This window comes from Aptenodytes patagonicus, chromosome 15 (genome assembly GCF_965638725.1).
Source record: "Aptenodytes patagonicus chromosome 15, bAptPat1.pri.cur, whole genome shotgun sequence".
In the NCBI taxonomy this organism is placed as follows: domain Eukaryota; kingdom Metazoa; phylum Chordata; class Aves; order Sphenisciformes; family Spheniscidae; genus Aptenodytes; species Aptenodytes patagonicus.
In genome coordinates, this window is record NC_134963.1 from 12,932,298 (window position 1) to 12,956,164 (window position 23,867).

The following is a 23,867-nucleotide window of genomic DNA, read 5'->3' on the forward strand; positions in this document are numbered from 1 at the left end:
GTGTGAAGATGCACGTCTCCGTGGGGAGGTGCAGCACACGTGGCACTGGCAGAAAGTTTCTGTGTGCCTAAAACAGGGACAGGTTCCTGACTCCGCGGGGATGAACAAGTGAGGTGAAGTTACTGCCAAGTTAGACATTGCTGTCGGGTTTCATCTTTCTGTCCATGTAAGGATGTAGTGGTGCCCTCTGATGGCTGGTAGTTGTGTGAAGTGGTCTGTGTCACTGCGTTAGGATGATCCAGTCAACTGCTTCCTACGGGTTGGGAGGGACTAACTGGTTGATTTACACCTCCTGCAGCACTGTCCCTCGGGAGTCACCTTGGGAAGGAACACTTCATTACCCAATAAATCGATCGAACTGTTAAGATTTCTATTTAAGTATTTAATACTGTAGTTAAGGAGCGGTCGCTGTAGCGAACTCAATCCTGTAACGTGAGGTGCAGCCCTGCACAAGGCACAGCATCTTTGTTACAGTTCATCAGGTTACAGCTGTCTGGTCCCTTTTGTAAAAGGAAGATAGAGAGCGGTGCATCTTTTTCCATTAATAAATCCTCCTTCTTCTTCCCCATCTCTTATGTCATGTTGTCTTCTGGGAGTGTTAAAAAGTTGCACAAATCCTAAATGAATGCACAGCGCTTTGGGACCTCTTGGGGTGAGGTGCTGTATGGAAAACAAAATGTTAAACCCTTTGGTTGGGTTTTGAATAATTTCTTTGAGTTGGTCTCTGGACTGCAAAACTCCTTAGGTTGACCTCCAAGGGAGCGATTTGCAGCCTGTGCCTGTGGGTTGCAGAGTTGCTTCCCTCTTGCAGGGTGAAGCCCTGCAAGGTGGGGTGGACTGAGCGGCCACCGTGCCACCAGTGTTCTCGCCCTGCCCTCCTCGGGGCAGTTCTGCTGCCGTTGTTGGACCCTTTGAATGGGCGCAACTTCCCAGTCCAGCAAAACTTCAGGGAACTGTGATTGCTGATGGGATTGGATCAGAGAACAGTTTGTGAGGCTGGAAGCAGCAACGGGGATGGATGCGAGTGGGGAGGACCTTCCTTCTGTTGTGGCTGTGAGCTTGGAGGGAGCGACTGGGGCGTGAGGAAGGGTGGTCCCTGGGTTTGCAGAACATGGGGGCGAGCAAGCACAAGGAGAGGTCCTTTGCCACCGGTAAACCGGTGTGTGAGTGCCTGTCCTGCTCCTGGCTTGCTCCTTTTCCTGTCCCGCCGGGTGGGATGGTGCCTTCATGCAGCTGCTTCGGTATCAGTTGTAAAGTTGAAGTGCAGTTTGAGTAACCGAGTGGTTCCTCTCCAGCCTTTTCTCCTCCCTCCGCTTCCTGTTCCTCAGCTCTGCCTTGTTTGCTCAAGTCAGGAAGGGGGAGGGTATGGGGGAAGTTAATCATTAAACTGTAATGTCTTCTCCTTAACTCCTTCACGACCTGGGGGCAGAGTGCTCCTGGTATTTCCAGACCCCTCTTCTGCAGACTTGTAAAAGTAAACCAGTAAATCTAGCTGAAGTCACTTCTCTGCCGTTAGTAAAAAGCAGTGGATTTCTGTCCGATGGTTCATTCAGCAGAGTACTGAGCCGAGGAGGAGAATTTTGTGGCGACATGGTTACATCTGCCTGTCCTGCAGTGAGGGCTGGGGGTGGAGGGTGGAAAAGTGGTTTGGGTCCCCTCTGCAGGGCTGGAGGAGCCCAGCACCCTCATGGGATTTTTCACTTCCTGGTGGAGTTTGATTTGCCTTTGTCATTGGTGGGGAGAAGCAAAAACCACACCTTCTCGGATAGCACTTCTCTTGGAGGTTGTGTGCACGAAACCTTCAGTCATAGGACCTGCCTTGGTTGAAGGAATTGCAGCTCTTCAGCAGTTCCCTTGAGGTATGTGCCTTTCACTCTGGAATCCACCAGCTGTTCTTTTGCTTAAAAAGAAGATTAAGTTCATTTTTCCCCAGATGCAGAAAGCTTGTATCCCTTCGGAGAAACTGCTTCTGGGGTATTTTGGCCCCTGTAGGAAGATGCCTGTGGCTTAAACGATTTGGAGCATCTTTTTGGCTAAATGAAAGGTGTATAGAATTAATTTAACACAGTATTTAATTTGCTTAATGGCTGTATTCTGTTCTCTGAAGGCAGGACCACTTTTTTTTTTTTTTTCTCTTTTGTGATGCTTTGGTTTGTGGAAGAGAGTGAATATAAAAGCAGCACCTTCCTCGTCTTGTAATGCAATAATACTGTCCTCCATTTGACCCTTTAATATATTTTCTTGAAGGGTTGCTAAGTGCCTTGGCTGGTGTGGTCTGCTCTGCTCAGGAAGTGGCTTTGAGCTGGCAGGTGCCTGCCCTCTTAGAGCCGGTAGGCAGCCATTAGGACGAGCAGTTGCTCGGTTGCTATTCTGGTGCCACCTGATAACTGCAGCTCCTTGTGACCCTGGTGGAGGATACTGCAGGGTGGCTACGCTCAGGCTGAGCCCTCACAGCCCAAACCTGAGTATCAAGTACCTGCTGTGTGCAGGAGGAGAAAGACAAATCCTGCTAACTGGGAATGCCTGAAGACAGGGGGGTCTGCGTGGAGGGGAGGGAGATCCAGGGGGTTTCCGAGAGCCTCCTCCCCAAATTCTGCCGAAGTTGTGTTACTGGTGTCTGGCTGAATTCCACATCTCTGAAGGGACCTGCCAGGTATGTCCTGATGCTCTTATAATGGAGAGCGCGGATGTCCCTAGCGAACCATCTCCCCTCTAATAGCCTTCAAGAGGTGTGCACTAGAGCCTGCTGCCCCAGTGGAAAGCTGGGCACCCGGCCAGTGAGGCTTTCTTTAGAAAGTGAGTACAGTGCAGACTTGCAGTCGCTCGCTGGAGTTCCCCCCACCGGGGACTGCAGTGGACTCCGCAGGGTGGGTTCACAGGACAGAAGGTCCAACAAGTCGGGATTTGCCTGTGAGTCACCGCAGAGGAGTGCAGGGTTGCGAATGGGCAGAGGATAGTTTGCAGGAAGAAATCTGGGAAAGGTGGGAATGCCTTCTCATGTATTTTTCCTGCTTTAAGATTTCTGAGAGGTGCTAACTGTGTGACGTGGGTTCCTCTGCCTGGCATGAGTGCCGGTGTTTCTAGCTGGTGGAAGTTTTTCTTCTCTTCAGGAATTTGTGAGCAGTCTCCACCCCGCAAGTTGAGAATTGTTTCCAGAAGAAGAAATGGCGTTTACCTGGCAGCCTCTGGAAACTAGTTAACTGTTTGTGTGATGTACTGAGAGGGATTTTTGTTAGGAAAGCTGAAGCACATACTCCTGCTGTGCCGATGGGCTAATTTGAAAGTTTCATGCTTCTTCCACTACCTTAGGCTCTAGAGAAAACCCCTCCCGAGATCTTGTTTCCTGCAGAAAGCAGTGCCTGCGGCTACAGTACATGACTCCATGATGATGTGGGGCCTGTAATTAGTCTGTGTCAATATCCTGTTGCAAGTCGATCTCTGGGCAGGTTTCTCCTAGGTTGTTCTTCTGCAGGATGCAGTTGAGACTACGGGTCCCTGTTGTTGGGTGGTTTTCCAGTTAAGACAAAAATCTGAGACTGACACAGTTTTTCTGGCTGCTTTGTTACCTCTTGGCATTTTCTTTGTACTAGAAGTTTGATTAACCCATTCAGTCCTGGGCTGCAGTAGTGTTTTTCAGGGCATTTAGTAGATCACCTGAGATGAAAACTCTTCCCAAAGACCTTCTATATGGATATCCTGAATGAGACGAAAGAGAAAAAGCTGTAGTCCAGGATTTTACTTTTTTTTTTTTTCTTTCCTGCAGATGCCTTACTGGCAGACCTGGAATCCACCACCTCACATATCTCCAAACGACCAGTGTTTCTAACAGAGGAAACACCTTACTCGTATCCAACTGGAAACCACACGTACCAAGAGATTGCTGTGCCACCTCCAGTGCCCCCCCCACCTTCCAGTGAGGCCCTGAATGGCACTGTGATTGACCCCTTAGATCAGTGGCAACCCAACGTATCCAGATACGTCCACCAGCAAGTAAGTAAATGTGTGTGGATGGGGAGGGTGCATGCTTATTTTGTTGATGTAGTATCTCTCAAGGAGGTAGACGAGGGGAGGGAAGGGAACAGCAAGAAGTGAGGATGAGTTTGGCTATGAACAGAGTGGGGAAATGGGGGAAGGTGTGGGGTTTTAATAGTACTAACTGGTTGGAGCAAATGGCAGAAGAGAATTTGAAACCCATCGTCATTGTTCCGACAAAATGGTAGTGTGATGAGATTAGTGTTAGTCATCTGTCTTATAGCCTGTGGAAAGCAGACTGGGGGTTTCCAGCGCAGATCTGCGACTCATAGGCAAATCTGAAGCAAGTGGAGAACAGTTGTTCCTGGTGTAGCTCATCTGATAGAGGCTTGTTGGCTATATAGCAGATTTTTTTTTTTTTTCCTTCTGCTGGGCTTTGTTCTGTCCTATCCATGTGTGGGGTTGCAATGCAGTAGTGTACGTATTTGTTTTGTGTTCTGTTTCCAATGCAAATCTCATTTCCACAGCCTCAGTCCCAGTCTCCTATATACAGCTCTAGTGCCAAAAGCTCCAGTGCCTCTGTTCCTAGAGACGGACTCAGCACTCCTTCTCCCCGTGCCAGTGAAGAGGAACACGTCTACAGGTACCTTGTCCCTGTTAAGAGATAAGCCTGACTTGCAACTTGAGCCTCCTGTGTCTCAAGCTGCCTTCTATAAGTGGAAGCAAACACTGCTCCCTGTGTGTGTTATGTTGCCTTGTGTTGATTTTGATTACCTCTTTTGTAAGAGGCCGCTGTAACTTCCATACTCCAGACATTGACCTGGCCCTTTGGTTTGCTCAGCTGCAGAAGAGGTTAAGGATCCATCAGATAGAACAGGATCTGGATTGTGTTGTGAAGGATACCATCCAGAGACAAGCGACAAGTCCATCCCCCTGTTAAGCAGCCCAAAAGTTCTTTAGGAGGTGTGTGGCCTTTGGGTCAGTTATCCTGGGGAAATCAGTTACCTGTGGCCTAGCAGGATGTGCATTGACTTGAATTTTCAAGTAAATTAGAACTTAAAACTTTCATCTCAGTAGATGATAGATAGATAACTAGCTTATACTCGCAAAGGCAGCTGCTCTTACACTGAGAGGTTGGAGGAGTAGCCTGTACGGTAGGACAGACTGTTCTGCTGACATGGGGGCGAGTGAGGAAGAGGGTGTCAGAACTTCATCTCTGATGGCCCTGTACAGTGCACTCTGTCCAGGGTAGGTTCTTACAGTGTGGAGACTGGTGTTTCTCCAGTGTCATGTTCTAACCATGCCTAGATCTTCCTGCTGAGCAGGAAGCTGCTTTCAACCAGAACTAATTCTGGGTAGAGGCAGGCATATCCAGAGATGGCCCAATGGAGGCAATAACTGCAATTTTTTCAGATGGCTGCATACAATTAATACAAAATGGAGGTAATTACATCCATAAGTCCTCCTGTACAAGGGTCTGGCATGGCTTGGTTCTGGTGTGAATTGTAGCTTGTGTGCTTGGGTTGGGAAGAAGTATGCCCTCCTCAGATTGCATATATGGATTTTTTTTTTTCAGTCTGAAGAGAAAGATAGTAACTGCCCTTATGGAATTTCATAATTGTCACTGGTGTTATAGGTGTCAGAGTCCTAAAGACTGTTACATATTAACTTTCTGAGCATAATATGGTAGTGTGCGCAAGACAAGTTCCCATTTTGGATTTGGAAAGTGTCTTTTTGATAAAATAAGAACCTCTAGAGCATTAGAAGTTATTTCTCCATTTGTAAAACTAGGAGAAAATAATTTCCCTGCTATTGACTATGGGGCTGTTATTACAGTGTAATTACTATAAAAATCACTGCATTGGTGCTAAGTTTTGCTTTGAAACAGTTTGCAGTTTTGTGTGGTAAATGGGATCACCCATACAGGATAAGGAATAATTACAGCCAGTGTTTTATACACACTTGTGCACAGGTAAACTTCTTTCAAAGCTTGTGTATTTAACACAGTAGAAAACAGTTTCAGATTACTTTCTTATAAATTGATCAGAGTTCCCCAAATTAAAAGTTTGAGGACTTGAAAAGAGACCTTGAGTGCTGCAAGAGGCTACCACATAACCTGCTGCTTTTGACTTTTTGTTGATAGCTTGAGGTTTGTACTTTGCCTCTTTCTCCAGTCTCTGCTGGCCCTGCATTCCGTTGCTTCAGGGGGGAGGTTTTTGCTGCTCGGTGTGATGTCAGCAGAAACAAGTCGTTTTCCTGTATGCCAGCTAATGGTTCTGCTGCTGTTCTGTGCGTCTTGGATCTGCAGATGGTTAACGCTTTGCTACAGGGCTGTACAGCACACAGTCCTAAAACCTGAGGCCCTGTCCATCAATGCTATTTCTTTGTAACTGACAACTGAAGATGTGGCTAAGCAGCGTCTGCGTTGTAGTCGTTTCACAAAGCACACATCTTCTTTCCCCCAGAGCTAAAAGCATCGGCTTGAAAAGAATACAGTACATGTGTAAACTTTGTGAACCTAATGTAAGTTTCCCTCCATCCTTCTGCTGTGTCTTGATGTAGAAGTTTCACACTTCCCTTTTAGTTTCCCGAACAAGCAGAAGTCTGCAGAACCGTCTCCCACAATGACCAGCTCCTCTCTGGGCAGCAACCTCTCAGAACTGGACAGACTTCTTCTGGAACTGAATGCTGTTCAACATAATCCCGCCAGTGGCTTCCCAGCAGGTAAGGAATAGCAAGACATTTGGTATGAGTGGATAGTTTGATTCTCAAAATAGTAGCTTACTTTTTCCTTCCAACATCCTTATTGAGGGAGACCCCTCCAGCCCCGATCAAAGATTCATTTAGCATGGATGGGATCTCCTGAGGTCTGTGGTGCAGCACCCTGCTCAAAGCAGGGCCAACTTCAAAATTGGCTCTAACTAAAGTTTCAGAGTTAGATTAGGTTGCTCAGGCCCTTGCACTTTAAGTCCTGAATATCCTCAAAGATGGATGTTCCACAAGATTTCTGGGCAATTTGTTGCTTTTGCCTGTGATTAGCATGTATGTATGGACTTAGGGGTCTGAATGACTCTTTTCTCCTCCCCTTTCTTAAGATGAAGCTGGCAGAAGCCCATCACTGCCCAGCGTGACTGGGCCTCACTATGTCATCCCAGAGAGCAGCAGCTCTGTGGGAGGGAAGGCTGCACCCCCTACAAAAGAAAAGCCAAAGCGAAATGGTGCACGTGGGATCGAAGATGTGCGTCCCAGTGTGGAGAGCCTGCTGGATGAGCTGGAGAGTTCTGTGCCAAGTCCAGTGTGAGTAGTGTTTTGGTGGTTGCTGGCTTGGGTGGGGTAGGACAGGCTCTTGTGGGAATAGTGACTGTAGTGTAGGGACAGATGCTGCAGGAGAGTGACAGGCAGAAGATGGGCTTTGTGTAAAGGGTCAGAAATCAAGCAGGTGCGTGGAAGATTCTGGTGTTCTTTTATCTACTCCTGGATGAAAAAATACCTAAGTCATGTTACAAGAGGTGGATTGTTCAAACTCAGATTTGAAGCTGATCACAAATACCCACTGTCTGACAAAATAAATGTTTGGTCATCATCCATTCCTTAATGGATGGTGCGTGTGTGTGTTTACTCATGTTAGGCTTGGCAGAGAGACAGGGTCTGCGTGTGTTGTGGAAGCTGAGTCTGCAGCAGGGCTGGTCAGGGTGGGCAGTGCTGGTGAAACTCGCCGTGCTGTGCTTGTTTGGAGGGGCAGTGGGACTTCCCATCTAGGAATGCTCTCCCAGGCTTAAACGCACTCTTTTTTTTTTTTTTTTTTTCTCTCCTTGTCAGCCCTGCAATCACTGTGAGCCAAGGTGAGGTGAGCAGCCCTCAGCGGGTCACAGCCAGTCAGCAGCAGACACGTATATCTGCTTCTTCAGCTACACGAGAACTGGATGAGCTGATGGCGTCTCTCTCCGACTTTAAGGTGCCCTATCATGGCAACTTAATACTTCATCTTGTCCCTCCCCACTCCCAGACTCTCTTGCCTGTTAGCCACATCTGCTGACCTTGACTGGTCTCCAGAATGCCCTCTTTACCTCTCAAACTTCCTCTGAAAAACTTCCTGTCGTGGTATTTGTGCTTTCTGAGTGCTACTGTAGGTGTTCTCGACTGCTATAAATTCTCATCACTGGCAGGGTAAGGCAGTTCTGGGGTCTGTTTTTCCTTTGGTTCTGCAGTTTGTCTGTTTGCCAAAGATAATGAGCTTAGTTACTGCTCAGTACAGGGTGAATTGTTTTGCTGTGCTGCAACTTAACAAGAAGTAGGGGAGCTTGCGACACCAGTCTGCTTACTGACAGAGGCCAGGCTCTTCTGTTCTGTGGGATGACCCTCCTCTTTGGAGTGTATTTTTACCCCGATGTGCTTTCCCTGAGGAGGATCTATCGGGCATGTGGTATGAGCACTGAAGCCTTTGCATCAGACAGCTGGAGACTTCAAAGGTTTCCATCTTAAAACAAATCTCTTGTTCACCTCAAAATGGGATTAAAGTCTGAGCTTCTTGTGGGGGCAGAGGATGGCAAAGACTATTCAGAATCTTGTTTGGGAATCAAACTATTGTATTGGAAAAGAACTGCTACTTCAGTCATAAGTAGCACATAAAAATCCCATGATAGGAGAAGCTCAGGAGTAACTTGCCCATGGTCATCTTGATACGTGAAGCACTTGGATATGTACTTGGTTAACTTGTACTTTATTCATATAGGTATGTTATCATTCTTGCACTAGATGATTAACTGTGGAGCTTATTTTCATGAGACTTCATTTACCCATAATCAGCAAAATGAAAAATATTTTCTTTTCTTACTTTTTACTCAGCTGCTTTGCTTATATAAGCCTTACTGAATTAGTCACTTGAATTTGTTCTGAGAGAGGTGGAGAAGGCAAGTATCTAATATATTCTTTTTGTTGTCATTGTTGGGTTTGCCCTTCTTACATACACATGCAAGCCTGCTTTCTAATCCTAAGGAAGTCCCTAACTGTCTGGTTTTCCATCATACGGAAGATTCTGCTGATGCTTGGTGTTTCTTGCCCGTGCTGAACTCCATCTCCTCCTACTGTGACTTTAGGTGGGGCAGCCAGAGCTGAGGAATGTTTTGTGAGGAGAGGTAGACAGGACATTCAGTGACAACTTTGCTGTTTGTTCTTCTCTCTGTGCCACCATTCATGTGAGCGCTTTTGATGTGTGCTGTGGGTTTTGTGGAGGTCATTACAATACCTGGAGTTTTGACCAAGTGCGTGAGTTCAGAACCCAGCAGTGAGCATGCACGCTCTGCGGGACTTTGCTGGCCTTGCACTTGCTGGAATTGAATTCAGTCTGCCATTTCTGGAATAGGTACCGCATTTTGTGAGAATCTAGAAGTTACTCACTGTTTTCTCTAGACTTACTGTAGTGTGTATTTAGCCAATTGCAAATATTGACACCTTAGTGGTTTTCTTTTTCCTCCATATTATGTCCTAGGGTAGAGTGCAGGATATCCGCAAGCATCTGTTCAGTCTAGTTGAAAAAGTGCACTGTTGTGAAGCTGGAGAGAGTTCCCACCTGCGCTGCTGGCATGCCCTGCCTTGCTCCTTCCATGTGCAGTGGGAGCTCGAGTGCTATGGCCTCGTGCCCCTGCTGCTTTTATCAGGGCTCAGAAAACAAGCTCGGGGTGTGGTTGCTGCCACCAGCCTTTGCTCCTAGGTGAGCTCTTGGCAACTGAGAATGACCTTGCCCAGGACAGGTTTTCCTTGCAGGATACAAGGAGGGGACATTTCTAAGTGTGGGTGTTCAAATGTTTTGCAGTCTTGCGAAAAGGCCTGAGAATCTTTGTGCAACCCCAATAAAATCTGTATGACAGAGGCGAGCTGCTTTCTGTAATACTGCCTGGCTTCCTGGCTTAGTTTCTGGCTGAGGTCTGACAGCAAACTGAAATGCAGCAAGATTTTAAGATTTGGGCTTTATAAACACAGCACTAGTATTTTTGCTAGGCATTGAGCTCATCTGTGTCTAAAAGTTCTTCCTGAAACACAAAGAACATGGTTTGTGTGATCACTTCCCTTTTGTTAATATTGTCATTGACTGTTTTTAACAGTTACTTTCCTTTTTCCTGTCCTCCTGGTTGCTTCATTTTCCCTTTAGTTCTTTTTGTTTGTTTTTACCTCCTCTATTTGTGCCAATTAGTGGTGTTAGCTTGTCTGTAAAAATGTATTTCTAGTCTGCATCAGTGGCAGGATGTAAGGGAAAGAAGTGGAGTCTTTGCAAAGGTGAAAGATTAAAGGCGACTGTTCGAGTACCAGACTTGTGTGTGGTTTCAAGAAATAGGGCAAAAATACTAAGTATGATGTGTAATTAGTTGGAGCTGGTAGTTGGTACAACTAGAAGTTGCAGGAGGTGGGGATGGGAGGAGCGGAGGCACTGATGTTTAATTTCCCTCGTACCCCAGAGTAAAAGGTGCTATTACAGACTGATGCATTACCCTTTTATCATCTTTTGCTCACTTTAATGAGTTGCTCATTCTTTTTTTATTTTGGTTATCTAGCTCATCAGTTAGCAGGCACTGAGATTACTTAATGCGCTTGTTTTTTCAATCTCTGCCATTTCTGTGTAATATGATGCCTGCTTACTGCATAGCTAGATGCTTGTATTTAACTGTTCTATTACTGTTGAGAGTTTAACCATTGCTCTTATTTTGGAGCTAGTATGCTTTTAATATGCTGGAAATACTTGCTTTTGAGTGAAATGTTAGTCTTGCCTTGAAAATGACTGACTTCATTTTGGGAAGTCTGGAAACTGTGTGAACCACAGCATAAAACCAGGTTACTTTTACAGGTGCATCCAGCTTAGGCAAAATACAGGAGGGCAATATTGGGAAATTCCCTCATTTTAACTGCTGAATGTACTTATTAGTCCTTTTAGTCTCGTCTGTGACTGTGGGCCTTGCTGTGCCACTTGAGGGGAGGAGCAATCTGTAATGAATTGTGGTCCCCTATTGCTCTTTCCTTTCTGAGCACTGTCTCCCTGTAGCACTACTGTTGTCACTTCACAAATGTGTGTGTGCGTGCCAGCTCCTGATCCCTCGGGATGGTAGCAGCTTAGGTCAGCTGCAGGTATATATCTCTTCCATCTACTGGCAGATTTTCTGCATGTTCTGGCTAATTTTATCCTTTATTCATGATAAGTATCTCAGAAAGGTAAGTAGAGACTGATACACCATACATGGGCGTAGAAAATTATGTGCCCTGCTACCTTAGAGCATAAGCATCTAACTTCTTGAGGCTTCTTTGGAAAATGTGCCTAAGAATCAGAGCAGGTCTTGATAGCTCTTCGATTTGGAAATCCTTTGTGGATACATTTTTAAAACTGAGAGGGCTTAGCATTGGTCTTAGGTTGGTCTGCTGTGTGAACTTGTCCAAGCCACTGTTCTGATTTTCCTTTTTTAAGAAAAAGGAGCAATGCCAGTTTGTCTCCTAGAGTTTAGCCAGGAAGCACTGAAAATGGGGAAAGGAGGACCCATGATCTTTTGTTTTCAAAAGACCCTGTAGAATCATAGAATAGTTTGGGTTGGAAGGGACCTCTAAAGGTCACCTAGTCCAACCCCCCTGCTGTGGGCAGGGACATCTTCAACTAGATCAGGTTGCTCAGAGCCCCGTCCAACCTGACCTGGAATGTTTCCAGGGATGGGGCATCCACCACCTCTCTGGGCAACCTGTGCCAGTGTTTCACCACCCTCAGTGTAAAAAATTTCTTCCTTATATCTAGTCTGAATCCACCCTCTTTTAGTTTAAAACCCTTACCCCTTGTCCTATCGCAACAGGCCCTGCTAAAAAGTTTGCCGCCATCTTTTTTATAAGCCCCCTTGAAGTACTGACAGGCTGCAATAAGGTCTCCCCAAAGCCTTCTCTTCTGCAGGCTGAACAACCCCAACTCTCTCAGCCTGTCCTCATAGGAGAGGTGTTCCATCCCCCTGATCATTTTTGTGACCCTCCTCTGGACCCGCTCCAACAGGTCCGTGTCTTTCTTAATGCTGAGGGCTCCAGAGCTGGACGCAGGGCTCCAGGGGGGGGTCTCACCAGAGCAGAGCAGAGGGGCAGAATCCCCTCCCTCGACCTGCTGGCCATGCTGCTTTGGATGCAGCCCAGGATACAATTGGCCTTCTGGGCTGCGAGCACACATTGCTGGCTCATGTCCAGCTTTTCATCCCCCAGTACCCCCAAGTCCTTCTCGGCAGGGCTGCTCTCAATCCCTTCATCCCCCAGCCTGTATTGATACCGGGGGTTGCCCCGACTCAGGTGCAGGACTTTGCACTTGGCCTTGTTAAACCTCATGAGGTTCACACGGGCCCACTTCTCCAGCTTGTCCAGGTCCCCCTGGATGGCATCCCGTCCCTCTGGCGTGTCGACCGCACCATTCAGCTTGGTGTCATCTGCAAACTTGCTGAGGGTGCGCTCGATCCCACTGTCTGTGTCGTTGATGAAGATATTAAACGGTACCGGTCCCAATACGGACCCCTGCGGGACGCCACTCGTCACCAAAGAGTGGACTTAAGTCTTAAGTCAAGTGACTTAAGTCAAGGAGAACGAAAAACTGTATCAGTTGCTCTTGTTAGAGTGTGTTTTGGATGAAAATTAACACTGATTTTTGTTACAATGTAAATGTGGAGTCTTTGGCCTGAGGGGAAGAGGCTAATCTAGCCACCTAAGCAATGCTTACAAGGGCGTGGAGTGACTGACAGACTCGGTATAGATTCAGTATGTGTCACGTCCAAGGTGAGATTAGTGATGTGAATAGAACAAAGCCCATGTCATCTGTTCTTGCTGTGAATGCCCTGAAGCTTTGTTTTCATTGCCATCAACTCAGCCAACTGGAGCATTTTATTAGTGTATCAAGAAGAAAATATCATGCTTTGTTCTATTCATTGATTGCTTTTTTTCAGCTTTGAAGTGTAAAATTTACACGTCTGACTATGAGTAAGTTGTTAACGTGACCTTTACTCACAGTCTAGACATCCTTGGGTTTGTAGCTGGCTTCCCAGCAGCCGCTGCATGCCCCCATCACAGCTGCAGGTGAACATGAGCTATCACTTAGAGGGCATAGGAAAAGGATCTCGATGGCTGTAGAACTTCATCTCCCATAATCTCATGTGAAGATCAGCACAATGTCATACTGCTTCTGCTCTTTGATATCCCATTTTCCTTCCCTTATTCTTGGAAGTAAGGCTTTGGATCAACACGGCTCTTTGATTTGGAGGTCATGATTGCTATAATGCTTAATTCTTTGCTTTTTTTCTTCTCCTTACCTCTGTCTTTATCTTTTTCTCTCCGTATTCCTTCTGTCTCCTTTTTGCAGACTAGTTCCACTATATCTCTGATTTCTGAACCCTCGCTAGGACCGGTTCCCAATTCAGCAAATGCAGACTCCAGCAACACTCCTCGCAGTTTAACAGTGCTATCCCATTCCAAACACCCTTCTGCAAGTTACAGTGGGGACTCAGCAGTGCCAACATCTGCCCCTTCAGCAGTCCTCTGCATTGAGGAAGGCAGTAACGCTGTAGTTCTGCCTACTTCAGGGCATTCTGCTGCTCCTCCACACATGCCCCGTTTGCCTCAAACGGTCCCTGTGCCCCCACCGCGGGTTTCTTCTGGTTATGCTACTTGTGGGCAGCAGATGACCTCTGCAAGCTTGGTTCGGCTGAGCAGAAAGCCTGACTCTTCTAGGAATGCTTCCCAGGCTGTGGCGGCTTCCAGTGCGGAGCTTCTGCGTAGACCTGCTAACGTGGAGGCACAAGACCTAGAGAACGATTTGGCAAAAGAGACTGAGAAGAAGGAGCAGAGAACTGATCCCAAAGTCTCGAGTGTACCAATTTCAAATGCTTCAGATGGTCAAGGGAAGGGGCAGATACCTAAAGAGTTGGATCAGCAGGGAGCATTCAGGGACAATTCAGCCCTTCCTTCCCAGGGCAGAAGTGTGGAAACAGCTTTAGATGAGCTATGGGCCCTGGAGCTGTCTGCACATGTGCCAGAGGTACATGCAAAGAATGACAGTGTTTTGAATCCTGCATATGAACCTTCTGTTGTGGCTCTGGATCGGTGGGATGTCTTCCCAGACACTAAAAACCCATTGGGCTTTGTAGGGGAGCAAGGACAGGAGCTAAAAGCTGAAGTACCACATGAAACCAAGGTAGATGGCTGTCCTGATCTGGTCAAGAAGAGGCAAGGCAGAGAGAGAACTCCTAGGAAGACAGGTACTGCTAACATGAAGAAAGCCAGAGGAGACGAGGAAAACGAGCAGTTCAGAAGCTCTGCAGTTGCTCCGGAATCTCCTGAAAATGTTTGGAAAGCTGAATGGGATCTGCCATGTGTCTCCAAATCACCCATTGAGAGGATTTCTGCATCAGGCCAGGCAGGCACTGAATGACTGTAGGAGTAGGACAAGTCCTAGCTAGGACTGTTCTGACAGTGCACTAACGTTTTGTGTGTGGTGTGAGTGTGCTCACCCACACTAACAGCATGCAGCTCTGAGCAATGTTACTGACAGCTGCATGTCATGGAGGTTTGAAATCCTCTGCTTTATTTTGTGGTCTCTTCTGCATGTTGGTCAGCAGCACAGAACATGGCAGTCTGTGGGGACTTCCCTGTGAAATAGACTTTTATTCCCTAACGGGGGTAAGTCTCAGTCCACAGAGGCCTCTGAAAAGTTAAAAGGGCTGTTTCACGCCACTGGAGCATGTTCCTGACTTGGGATGGCAGCTCCTCTGCTCTGCTCGCCTTTTTAGGTCTCATTGCTGGGGCTGTTAGTGTTCCTTCCAGTGCTGGAAGTACACTTTGTGCACCAGACATCTCTGACCAAGAGTCTTATGCCTGTAAAGGGCAAACACAGAGAGGCTGCTCTGCGTCCTTGTGATGCTGAGGTTTCTTTAATGCTCAGTGGAGTGGTCATGCTGCACCTCCTATCTTGGCTTCCTGCTGGTTAATCTTTCCCTTCCTTTTCTAGATAGTTATTTTTGGCTGCTGTGATTATCCTTACGGGGTTTTTCCTTGCACTGAGTCACTGTTCTGGGCTGTGCCAAGAGGAGTTTTGGCATTGTGGAATAAATGTCATCATTCTTCCTGCTCACAGTTGTCACTAATGGCTTGAGTTTGTGCTGTTGCATCTTGGGGCTTGCTCTGACATTGCTCTTCTCTGCTGATATTATTACCTTTGTCATTTAGATTAAATCTTTAATCAAGAGGACAAAAGAGACTGCGAATGTGCATCCAATGTATCGTGACCTCTCGCCAAGGCGTAAACTAGGTCCTGCCATATTTCACAAGACTGAGTCCCAAGATCGCTTGATTGAAGAGCTGCAGGACAGACTGGGCATCGCTAAACAGGAACAGGAAGAGTGGAAAAGCCAGGATGACTGGCTGACAGAGGGGGTCATTATCACTGCCAGACCCCAGGGGGAAGAGCAGAATGGTGGACAGCAAGTAGAGAAGGTAGAAAGCAGGGACACGTGCTGGGAAATTCCAGCACATCCCTCTGTCCAGATAGCATTGTGTGGAGGTGCAGATTAAGTTTCTGAGTGTCCTAAGCAACACAAAATGAAGAACTAACTCTTTCTACTCACCCTTGTCTGGCCTGAAAAGGGAACCAACACTCAGGTCCTAGTTCTTGATGTTTAAGAATTGGATTGGGATCTGAGGGTGCTGGTGCTGGTATCTGTTCGGGCAGTCTGCTACTATCACATATCACATGTCCACTTGGGGATTATTTTTAAAACCATGCCTGCCATAGAGGCAAGCTCTGTTTTCCCCAATACTGTACCTGTGCAGGAAGTTCTGGGTGTAAGATGGTGCTCTTCCTTGAGCTACACGGGGAAGCACGTTTTCTAGTTCCCTTCCCTTCTCTTTCTTTCTGCTTTTTCCCCTTAGGTAAACATAGTGCTAACAACCAGCCTTCCTGTTGCAGGAAGTACTTGTTGGTTCCTCTTTGGATTTATTCACCTTTCTTCTCCTCCGTGTCTTTCTAGGTGGTTTTTCCTCCAGAATCCCCGCTCCCCCCAAGGAGGATGGTCTCTGTTCCAGCCTCTCCCCTGCTTCAGCCTTCCAAAGAAGCTGCAAAGACAGTCCCTGCTAGCGCTGTTCCCTCTCATGTCTCTGGCCCTGCGTCTCTACCCCCACTCCCCCCTCAACCTTCCCATGTGCCATCTACCCCAGCTCCTAGTCCAGTCTCCTCTTCCTTCAGCTTGGCTCCCCAGCCTCTCTTCCAGTGGGAAACTTCTGATGATGATTATCACGAGCTTTCTGTTGTGGGCACCCCTCCTTCTGAAGATCCTAGGCATTCCTGTTCTCCCCAGACCTGGACCCCTAGCACCAAGACAGTTGTTTCTGTTGGCTGTCAGACTGAAGATGACGCTTTCTTCCCACAGATGCAGGCAGGCTTCTCTCTTCTGGTTTGTTTTTTTAGCAGTGTTTTCCAGTCTAACTACTGCTCCCAACTGGATAGCTCAGTAGATGTAATGTTCAGGTAAAGGCTGGTACTGAACTGCTAGATAGGAGAGAGGACTCACTGCCAGTATCTAATCCCAGCTGTGCCTGTCTAGCACTGCAAAGGACATGTCTGTGCAATAGCCTGCTGGTGAGCGTGTGTGGTTCCTGTCTGTCCTGATGATCACTTTGTGCAGCAGGGACTCTGTTTCCCTCTGAGATGAAGAAGGTAGCTCTGAAACACAGGCTGCAACTCTCCCTGCCACAACCTCTCTTGGAGTGGGCGGACTAAAAGATGGCCAAATCTTGATACTGGAAGGAGCAAATCAGTGGTCCTTCCAGTGTTTGCCCATTTAGACAGGTGTCCACAGTGCAAGTGGATTTTGGGGAGGAGATGGTAAGATCAAGAGCTGTGTTCTGCATCTCCTGTCAGGGAAGGGCTGCAGCGCCAGGATGGTGGGAAGTCTTAATGTATATGAGCAGTGCAGTGGTGTGCGATGATATGTGTACAGGCAGCTCTCGAGCAGTGAGCAAGGAAACACCTCTGCATCTTGAACTGTTGTACTTTTCAGGTGACCTCTGCTCCTCCCTTCGTCCGCAGTGCCAATCTGCTGGCTGCTCATGCACCCCTGGGCCCCCCCGCCCCTGTGAAGGCAGGATCTCCTTTCTGTTTCCTCAGCATGGTGTGCTCTTCTGGTCGATGAGTGTGCTGCAGATGCTGCTAGAATCTGCTCCGAGAGCTCCCAGCGCCGTTAACGTAGATGATACCCTGTAGTGCATGGTTTGCTGCTCACAGAGCTCCTAACTGAACTTGAGTGATGGGTGAAGGGCGGGAATTTGAAGGGCCTTTGCATGATGAATTTGTGCGGATGCTGTGCTGAGAGTCCCCTGTAAACAGCAGGCATTGCGTGCAGGAGGTTGAAACAACCCTCTTTCAGGTGGGGACTCATCTGTGAGCTGTCAAGAAGGCTGGGTCACCAGGCCAGGTAGAAATTGTAGTGTGCACAGGTGGTTGTACCTGCGCTGAGGTCAGCCTCGGGTTGCAGGAGCGTGTGGTCCCTACAGGCAAGGGTCAAGTGCTCTGTTGCTCCATGTTGAATTCATCTCATCTCCTTTCTCTCCAGATGGTATTTATCATTTGTGTGTGGCATTTGTGCCTGCCCTGCCTGGGGGCCACAAGCCCCTGGTTAGAGTGGGAGAAGGTATGATTCTCTCAACACGGCCTGGCACTTCTCTTGTTGTGCTGTGCAGGAAGCCCTGGCTTTGTCCTGGGACTCTGGCCTGGCTTTGTTTACAACGGCCTGTCGTCTCCCCCCTGTGAGAAGTCTCCTTGCAATGGTGTGCTTTGGAGACATTCACTGTAACTGTTTGGTAGCAAATAACTGCTGCGTAGCGGAGGGTTTGTTTTAGGCTCAGGACGTTGGGGTGCAATGGGGCTGCTCTGTGCTGCTGGACTAGGAGAGGTTGCAAGTTTTGAGATGGCTGAGAGGAGGGGAAAAGCTGTGTGTTAGGCTCTGTTGGGAGTCATGCTGCATGCAAGGCAAGGCTGATGAGGAGAGTGTGTATATGTGTGTGTAAAAAAGCTAAAATTAGGTATGTCATGAGAATTTTTATACAAATGAGTAGAAACCAGGATTTGTCATTGAGTAAACTATTCAACTACAAGTACAACCAGCTGCAGGACAGGGAATAGAGCTCCTCCTGTGGCTGGAAGGGCAGGTTTCTGCCAAGGCTGTGGAGCACCTCAGTGTGTCCCTGCTCCCCTGGCTGTGCTGGCAGCAGGCTGGTGGGTTATTCACAAGTGTAGATTTTATGTCTGTTTTAATCTATCCTCTTAGTAAGAGAAAAGTGGTCAAGACCAGCATCTCAGGGAGGGACTTCTTTGGGTCTCTCTAAACCTAAAGATAGTAGCTATTGCAGTGCAAAGTCAGCTAAAATAATCTGTATTTCATTATTGCAGTTTGCCAGCAAAGGGGGCTTTGGTGGCCAAAAAGAACATGTACTTTGTTTATAAGTTATGAACCTAATTAAAACATTTCTGCCCCTCCTCTGGGAAGCCTTTCCAAGCCCTGTGTACTGTGGTGGTGTGAGTTTCAGAAACAGCCTCTGAGACAAGTACCTTAATCCCTTTCCCCCCCACCCCTGTGCATTTCCAGCAGGCCGACAATAGATGTGGCAGTCTTTCCATCGCAGTCCTGCCTGCTAGGGCTCTGCTGTGGGTGCGCTGCCCTCTCTGTAGGTAAACAGCAGGCAACTTGAAGGGAGTTATGTCCTTCCTGCTTCCACTTGCTTAGCTCAGGTGTGGGATGAGAGCCACCTGATGGGGGCAAAGGAGACTTTGCAAAAAGATCTGCAGAAGGTGGTGCAAAGGGAGGGAGGGGAAGGGAGAAGATATTCTAGCCGAAAGGGAGGTGAGATGAGGATGAGAAGAGGGATCTCTGTCAGAGGTGAGAGAGTGACAACAGAGAGAGAACACCACCATAGAAATAGAGAGAGGTCAAGGGGAAGGGGCCCTCTGGATGGCGTCTCTGCTTTGTCAGCTGGCCAGGAACTGATGAGGTAAAGGGAGATTTTTGGCAGAGGCTTAGAGAGCGCTGTACTGACTCCTTGGGATCTGCTGGTGACTTCTGCTGTATGCACAGTGAAGGAAAATCAAATCCCCAGTTCACAGCTCTGCTGTTACACGTCCCAGGGTCTCTGCATGTCTCTGCATGGGCAGAATACATGTGTGTACTTGATCCTGGCTCTCACTGGCTTCTGCAAAGAGTGTAGCTGTCTCCTAGCGATCTCCTGTCCGTCTCTACAGAGGAGCCACTGGCAGCAACAGCAGGCATTTATCTTATAAGCACAGCAGCACTCGCCTTACAGTCTTTGTTTTCTCTTCCCTGCAGTTCATGGCGCAGGGGAAAGCCGGGAGCAGCTCCCCTCCATCCACAGCCTCCAAGCCTGGCAGTCAGCTGGACACCATGCTGGGAAGTCTCCAGTCTGACCTGAACAAACTGGGTGTAGCTACAGTTGCCAAAGGTGTCTGTGGAGCCTGCAAGAAGCCTATTGCTGGGCAGGTGAGTGGAAGGTGCTGTCTCATTGCTGAATCTTGGGCTGCAGCTGGGAGTAATGGGGAGGGCTGTTTCGTGAGGCTGAAGAGACTGGAGATGCTGGAGAAACTGAAGTACTCTATTTATCCACTGGCTAGGTACGCTGTAAGCTCCTCCAGTGACCTCTACCCTGCCCTTGAGGGACTGCCCTCTCCTGAGATGATAGGTAATTCAGTTTTCATGCTACCCCAGTCCAGGGCTCACTTGAGTAGTAGAACTTGTCATTCTTGCTGACCTCCAGCTGGTATCTTGTCATGTGGTCTAGGGGAGAGGGAGGTAGAGTTGTCCTTCATAATTTGTCTTCCCAACAGGTAGTTACAGCCATGGGGAAAACCTGGCACCCTGAGCACTTCGTCTGCACCCACTGCCAGGAGGAGATCGGATCGCGAAACTTCTTTGAGCGGGATGGTCAGCCCTACTGCGAGAAGGACTATCACAACCTCTTCTCCCCTCGCTGCTACTACTGCAATGGGCCGATCCTTGATGTGAGTTCCTTGAGGGGATTAAGGGTGCTGGCAAGGTGCTGCGGGCCTGGGTGTTAAAAACTCCACTTCACCCATGTGTCCTGGGTGGAAGATTTTGTTTGGGGACTTCTGTTTTTCCTTTGCCCTCGCTCTGAAAGGGAAACAGCTTGGCCCAGTCAAATTCTTACACCAGTGAGAGGAGTTAGTCCCTCTTACCTTCGCTGACGTTCCTTCAGAACCCTACATCGCTCCATCGTTCCGGTGATGATTCCTCAGCATTTGTCTATTGGTAGCCTGTAGTAACAGGCACCGGTGCTAGTCCTGAGAGCTGGACGGGGCCCTGTATAAGGGAGGAAGCAGTGCGTAAGATCCTTTTAGGGTAAAAAAAAGTGTGCAGTGGGGAAAGCCTGAATCAGCCAGAGGCGGGGGAGAATTGACTCAGCTCTCTAAAGGACAGTCTATTTTAATGCACGCTCTTGTCAGTACCAACATTAATGTGTTCTTCCCCCCACCCAGCCCCTCCTTACCTCCAAGCTGAAGCCATCATTTACATGACTTGCACTTTGTCTTCTTCTGAACAGAAAGTGGTGACGGCTTTGGACAGGACATGGCACCCTGAACATTTTTTCTGTGCCCAGTGTGGAGCTTTCTTCGGACCTGAAGGTATTGCTGGTTTATGCAGTCTCCTCCCTGAACTGCAGACAAGCGTGTGAGGCAGAGCTGCTATTGGGGGCAGCCTGAGAGATGACAGGGGAACTACTGAAGATGGAAGTTCCAAGGGATATAGCTGTTTATGGGGGAAGGATGCTAGCAGTAGTCGTCTTTTCTCCCGGGGGAGGAAGGGTATGTGTGTGCATGTGTGCACATGGGATGGGAGGGGCAGCAGAACAAGGAAACAGCTACCTGCTGTGTGTGTTAGCAGGGGGAAGGATGATCCTACCCACACTGGTTACCCCGCAGGGCTTGGCTGGCCATAGGTAAAGATCAGAAGCTGATGCTCTTTGCCTCTCTTCTCCTTTGGCAGGATTTCATGAGAAGGATGGCAAAGCTTATTGCCGCAAGGACTACTTTGACATGTTTGCTCCCAAGTGCGGAGGCTGTGCCCGGGCTATCCTGGAAAACTACATCTCTGCCTTGAACACCCTGTGGCACCCTGAATGCTTTGTCTGTCGGGTAAGAAACCCAAGGTCCTTTGCTGCTGCTGTACGACCCCTCTCATTTCCACCCTGCAGGCATCTGGTCCCTTATCAGGAAAAAGGCGTCTGTGGGGTAGTGAAGGGCAGCAAGCCCCACAAGATAAAAACGTGTCAGCAGCCAAACACCTTCTTGTTCCTCTGCCTGTTTACATTAAACTTTCTAGCTGCTTTGCTCTTTCTGTTCCCAGCTGCAATTAGGGGCTTCTGCAGCAGCTCACAGATAAACAGAGACATTTTCTGTGACCTTTAAATAATTATAAGCTAAGCTTCTCTCTAAGCACTTGCCTCAGCAATCAGATTTTGAGGATCTTCCTCCTATGCTCCATCTGACAATGTAAACTAACGAGACTGACCTTGTTCAGGCAAACATGCAAGTCAGTGAAATAGTGGCAGGCTCCATACAACAGGCATAATAAACAGGAATACTGCAGATTAAATGCTTGGCACTCTTTCAGAGAGCCTTGCAAATATTAACTCTTACAGGCCCCAAGAGATAAGCAAAATCAGCCAGTGTTTTCCTGGAGTGGGAAAGAAAGGCAGAGACCAGAACAAGCAGTAGAACCACGAGCTGCCAACTCCTGGTATGATGCTCAGAGCGGACTGTCACCATGCTCTTGGGACTGCCTGCCCAGAACTATCTGTGGCTCCCAGAGTGGCGTGCGGAGAGTGGAGGCAGAAGATGGCAGTCCTGACTCTGTGGGGCTGGAGGGGCTGTGCCTTTTTGTGCGGAGATTGAGACTTCTATCAAGCAGTTCTGCTTTCCTTTCCCCCTGCTGCTACACTGCCTGTATTAGTGGGGCCAGCACTGATGTCTTCCAGGACACAAGATGGGATTCTCTTCCTGTTTTTGCTGAAGCAGAGCAGACTTTTCAGCTGTCCTGCTGACTGAGGGAGGAGACTGTTAATTGAACTAATTGTCAGCATTAGAAAAGTCTTGGACTCGCTGCAGGCAAACCGCATTCATCCCAGTATTGAGTGTTTCGCTATCGGTGGCTCTGCATGCTGTTTGCTGGACTCCTGTGTACATGTTGGAGTCCAGCTGTGTGTGATACTGCATGTCCTCCCTGGGGAAGAGGATGGTGTTGGGCCTGAGCAAAACCAGGATTCTGGAAATCTGGCCTCTCCTCTGGGCCTTGCTGCTGATCTGTTTGGTAAATCTGGCAGTATCCTCAACTCCCCCCCACAGCCTGCTGCCTCAGTTTCCCACTCGTACAAGGAGGGGAGTCGCCCCAGTCTTGTGGGGGTGGTGGGTGCTTCTGTTGCAGGTTCTGAAGTGTAGCATCCTCAGCTGCCTGCCACTGAGGGGGATGAGGAGCTCTGGGTGCTAATAAGCACATAGCTGGTGTATCCTCTTCTCCTCATCTATTCAAAATCCTAAGCGCTGTAGAACAAACAGTTTCTCCCAGCAGCGATGCGCGTGTACCTGGCGGAGATGTTTCAGGATGGACGATCCTGCGCAAAGTGTGCCTGTGTAATGCCAGCCATTCTGGAGAGATCACTTGTAAAGATTAATTGTGCCCCATTTTCTCAGCTGGAACCAGTCCCACGTTCATCAAAATTCTGCTGCATGAAAGCCTGTGTTGGTCCCTGCTTCTGCCTGCCATTGTGGGGAAGCTGGAGTGAGGTTAAAAAAAAAAAAAAAAAGGAAAGGTGCTGCAGTGTTTTCCATCTCGGGGGAAGGAGTGTTCTCCTTTCTCCTGGCTGGACACATCTGGTAGCTCATCTGTAGTATCTTCTTTGTAGAAGTGAAACCAGCTGAGGGAAGGAGCATGGTTAATTCCCTTGCTTGTGGCTGTATCTGTCCATCTATCAGCCTTTCCTTGGAAACTCTTCTTGGTGGACAGAGTTTGGCTCTTTGGGCAACAGGACGATGCTGAAAGGCAGCGGTTCACCCTGCTCACAGTACAGCTAGGCTGTGCCACAGAGCAGAGGAGCCTTGTGGAGCTGCCCACATCCCCAGCTTGTTATACAATCTGTCCCCTTCTGCTTTATCCTCCTGCAGGAATGTTTCACACCATTCATCAATGGCAGCTTCTTTGAGCATGACGGGCAGCCCTACTGCGAGGTGCATTACCACGAGCGCCGCGGCTCGCTCTGCTCTGGTTGCCAGAAGCCTATCACAGGACGCTGCATCACTGCTATGGGCAAGAAATTTCACCCTGAACACTTTGTCTGTGCCTTCTGCCTCAAGCAGCTCAACAAAGGAACCTTCAAAGAACAGAACGACAAGCCCTACTGCCAGAACTGCTTTCTCAAGCTCTTCTGTTAGAGTTGTCATAGATGGGCGCTAAGCATCTTTCTGCCACCCCCTTGGCAGTTCTGTCTCTCTGAACATTACTGTGATTTAGAAACCTTACCAGGCAGGGGAGGAGGGTGGGGCGGGGGTGGGGCGGGAGTGCTTTCTGCTGCTATGGAGAGGCAGCAGATCCAGAGATGAGATGGACCCTTAAACTGGAAATGCCCTTGCTGTGTCTCGGTAGAGAGAGGCCAAGTCCCCTCATTACGGTGTGCGTGTCTGTGTGTGTGACTGACAGCTGAGCTTAGCTCCAGGGCTCCAACAGGGAGATTTTACCCAGCCCCCTCCTGGCAGAAGGAGTCTTTGCCAGTACGTTTCAGCCTGCATCAGCTCTCTGAGCAAATCGTGACACTTGCAGACAACGCAGCCC

General features: G+C 48.3%; 1 protein-coding gene across 1 annotated transcript in view; it reads left to right on the plus strand.

Annotated features, from left to right (window-relative positions):
- PXN (paxillin) overlaps positions 1–23,545 on the plus strand; it is a 45,664-nt gene extending 22,119 nt beyond the window's left edge. Inside the window, exons 2-11 of the mRNA XM_076352942.1 lie at positions 3,764–3,990; positions 4,500–4,615; positions 6,557–6,696; positions 7,068–7,269; positions 7,792–7,927; positions 19,338–19,508; positions 19,853–20,026; positions 20,587–20,668; positions 21,030–21,178; positions 23,204–23,545. Coding sequence (XP_076209057.1) covers positions 3,764–3,990; positions 4,500–4,615; positions 6,557–6,696; positions 7,068–7,269; positions 7,792–7,927; positions 19,338–19,508; positions 19,853–20,026; positions 20,587–20,668; positions 21,030–21,178; positions 23,204–23,470 — 1,664 coding nt within the window. The 3' untranslated portion in view covers positions 23,471–23,545. The remainder of the gene's footprint in view (positions 1–3,763; positions 3,991–4,499; positions 4,616–6,556; positions 6,697–7,067; positions 7,270–7,791; positions 7,928–19,337; positions 19,509–19,852; positions 20,027–20,586; positions 20,669–21,029; positions 21,179–23,203) is intronic.
- Positions 23,546–23,867: the final 322 nt, after the last annotated feature.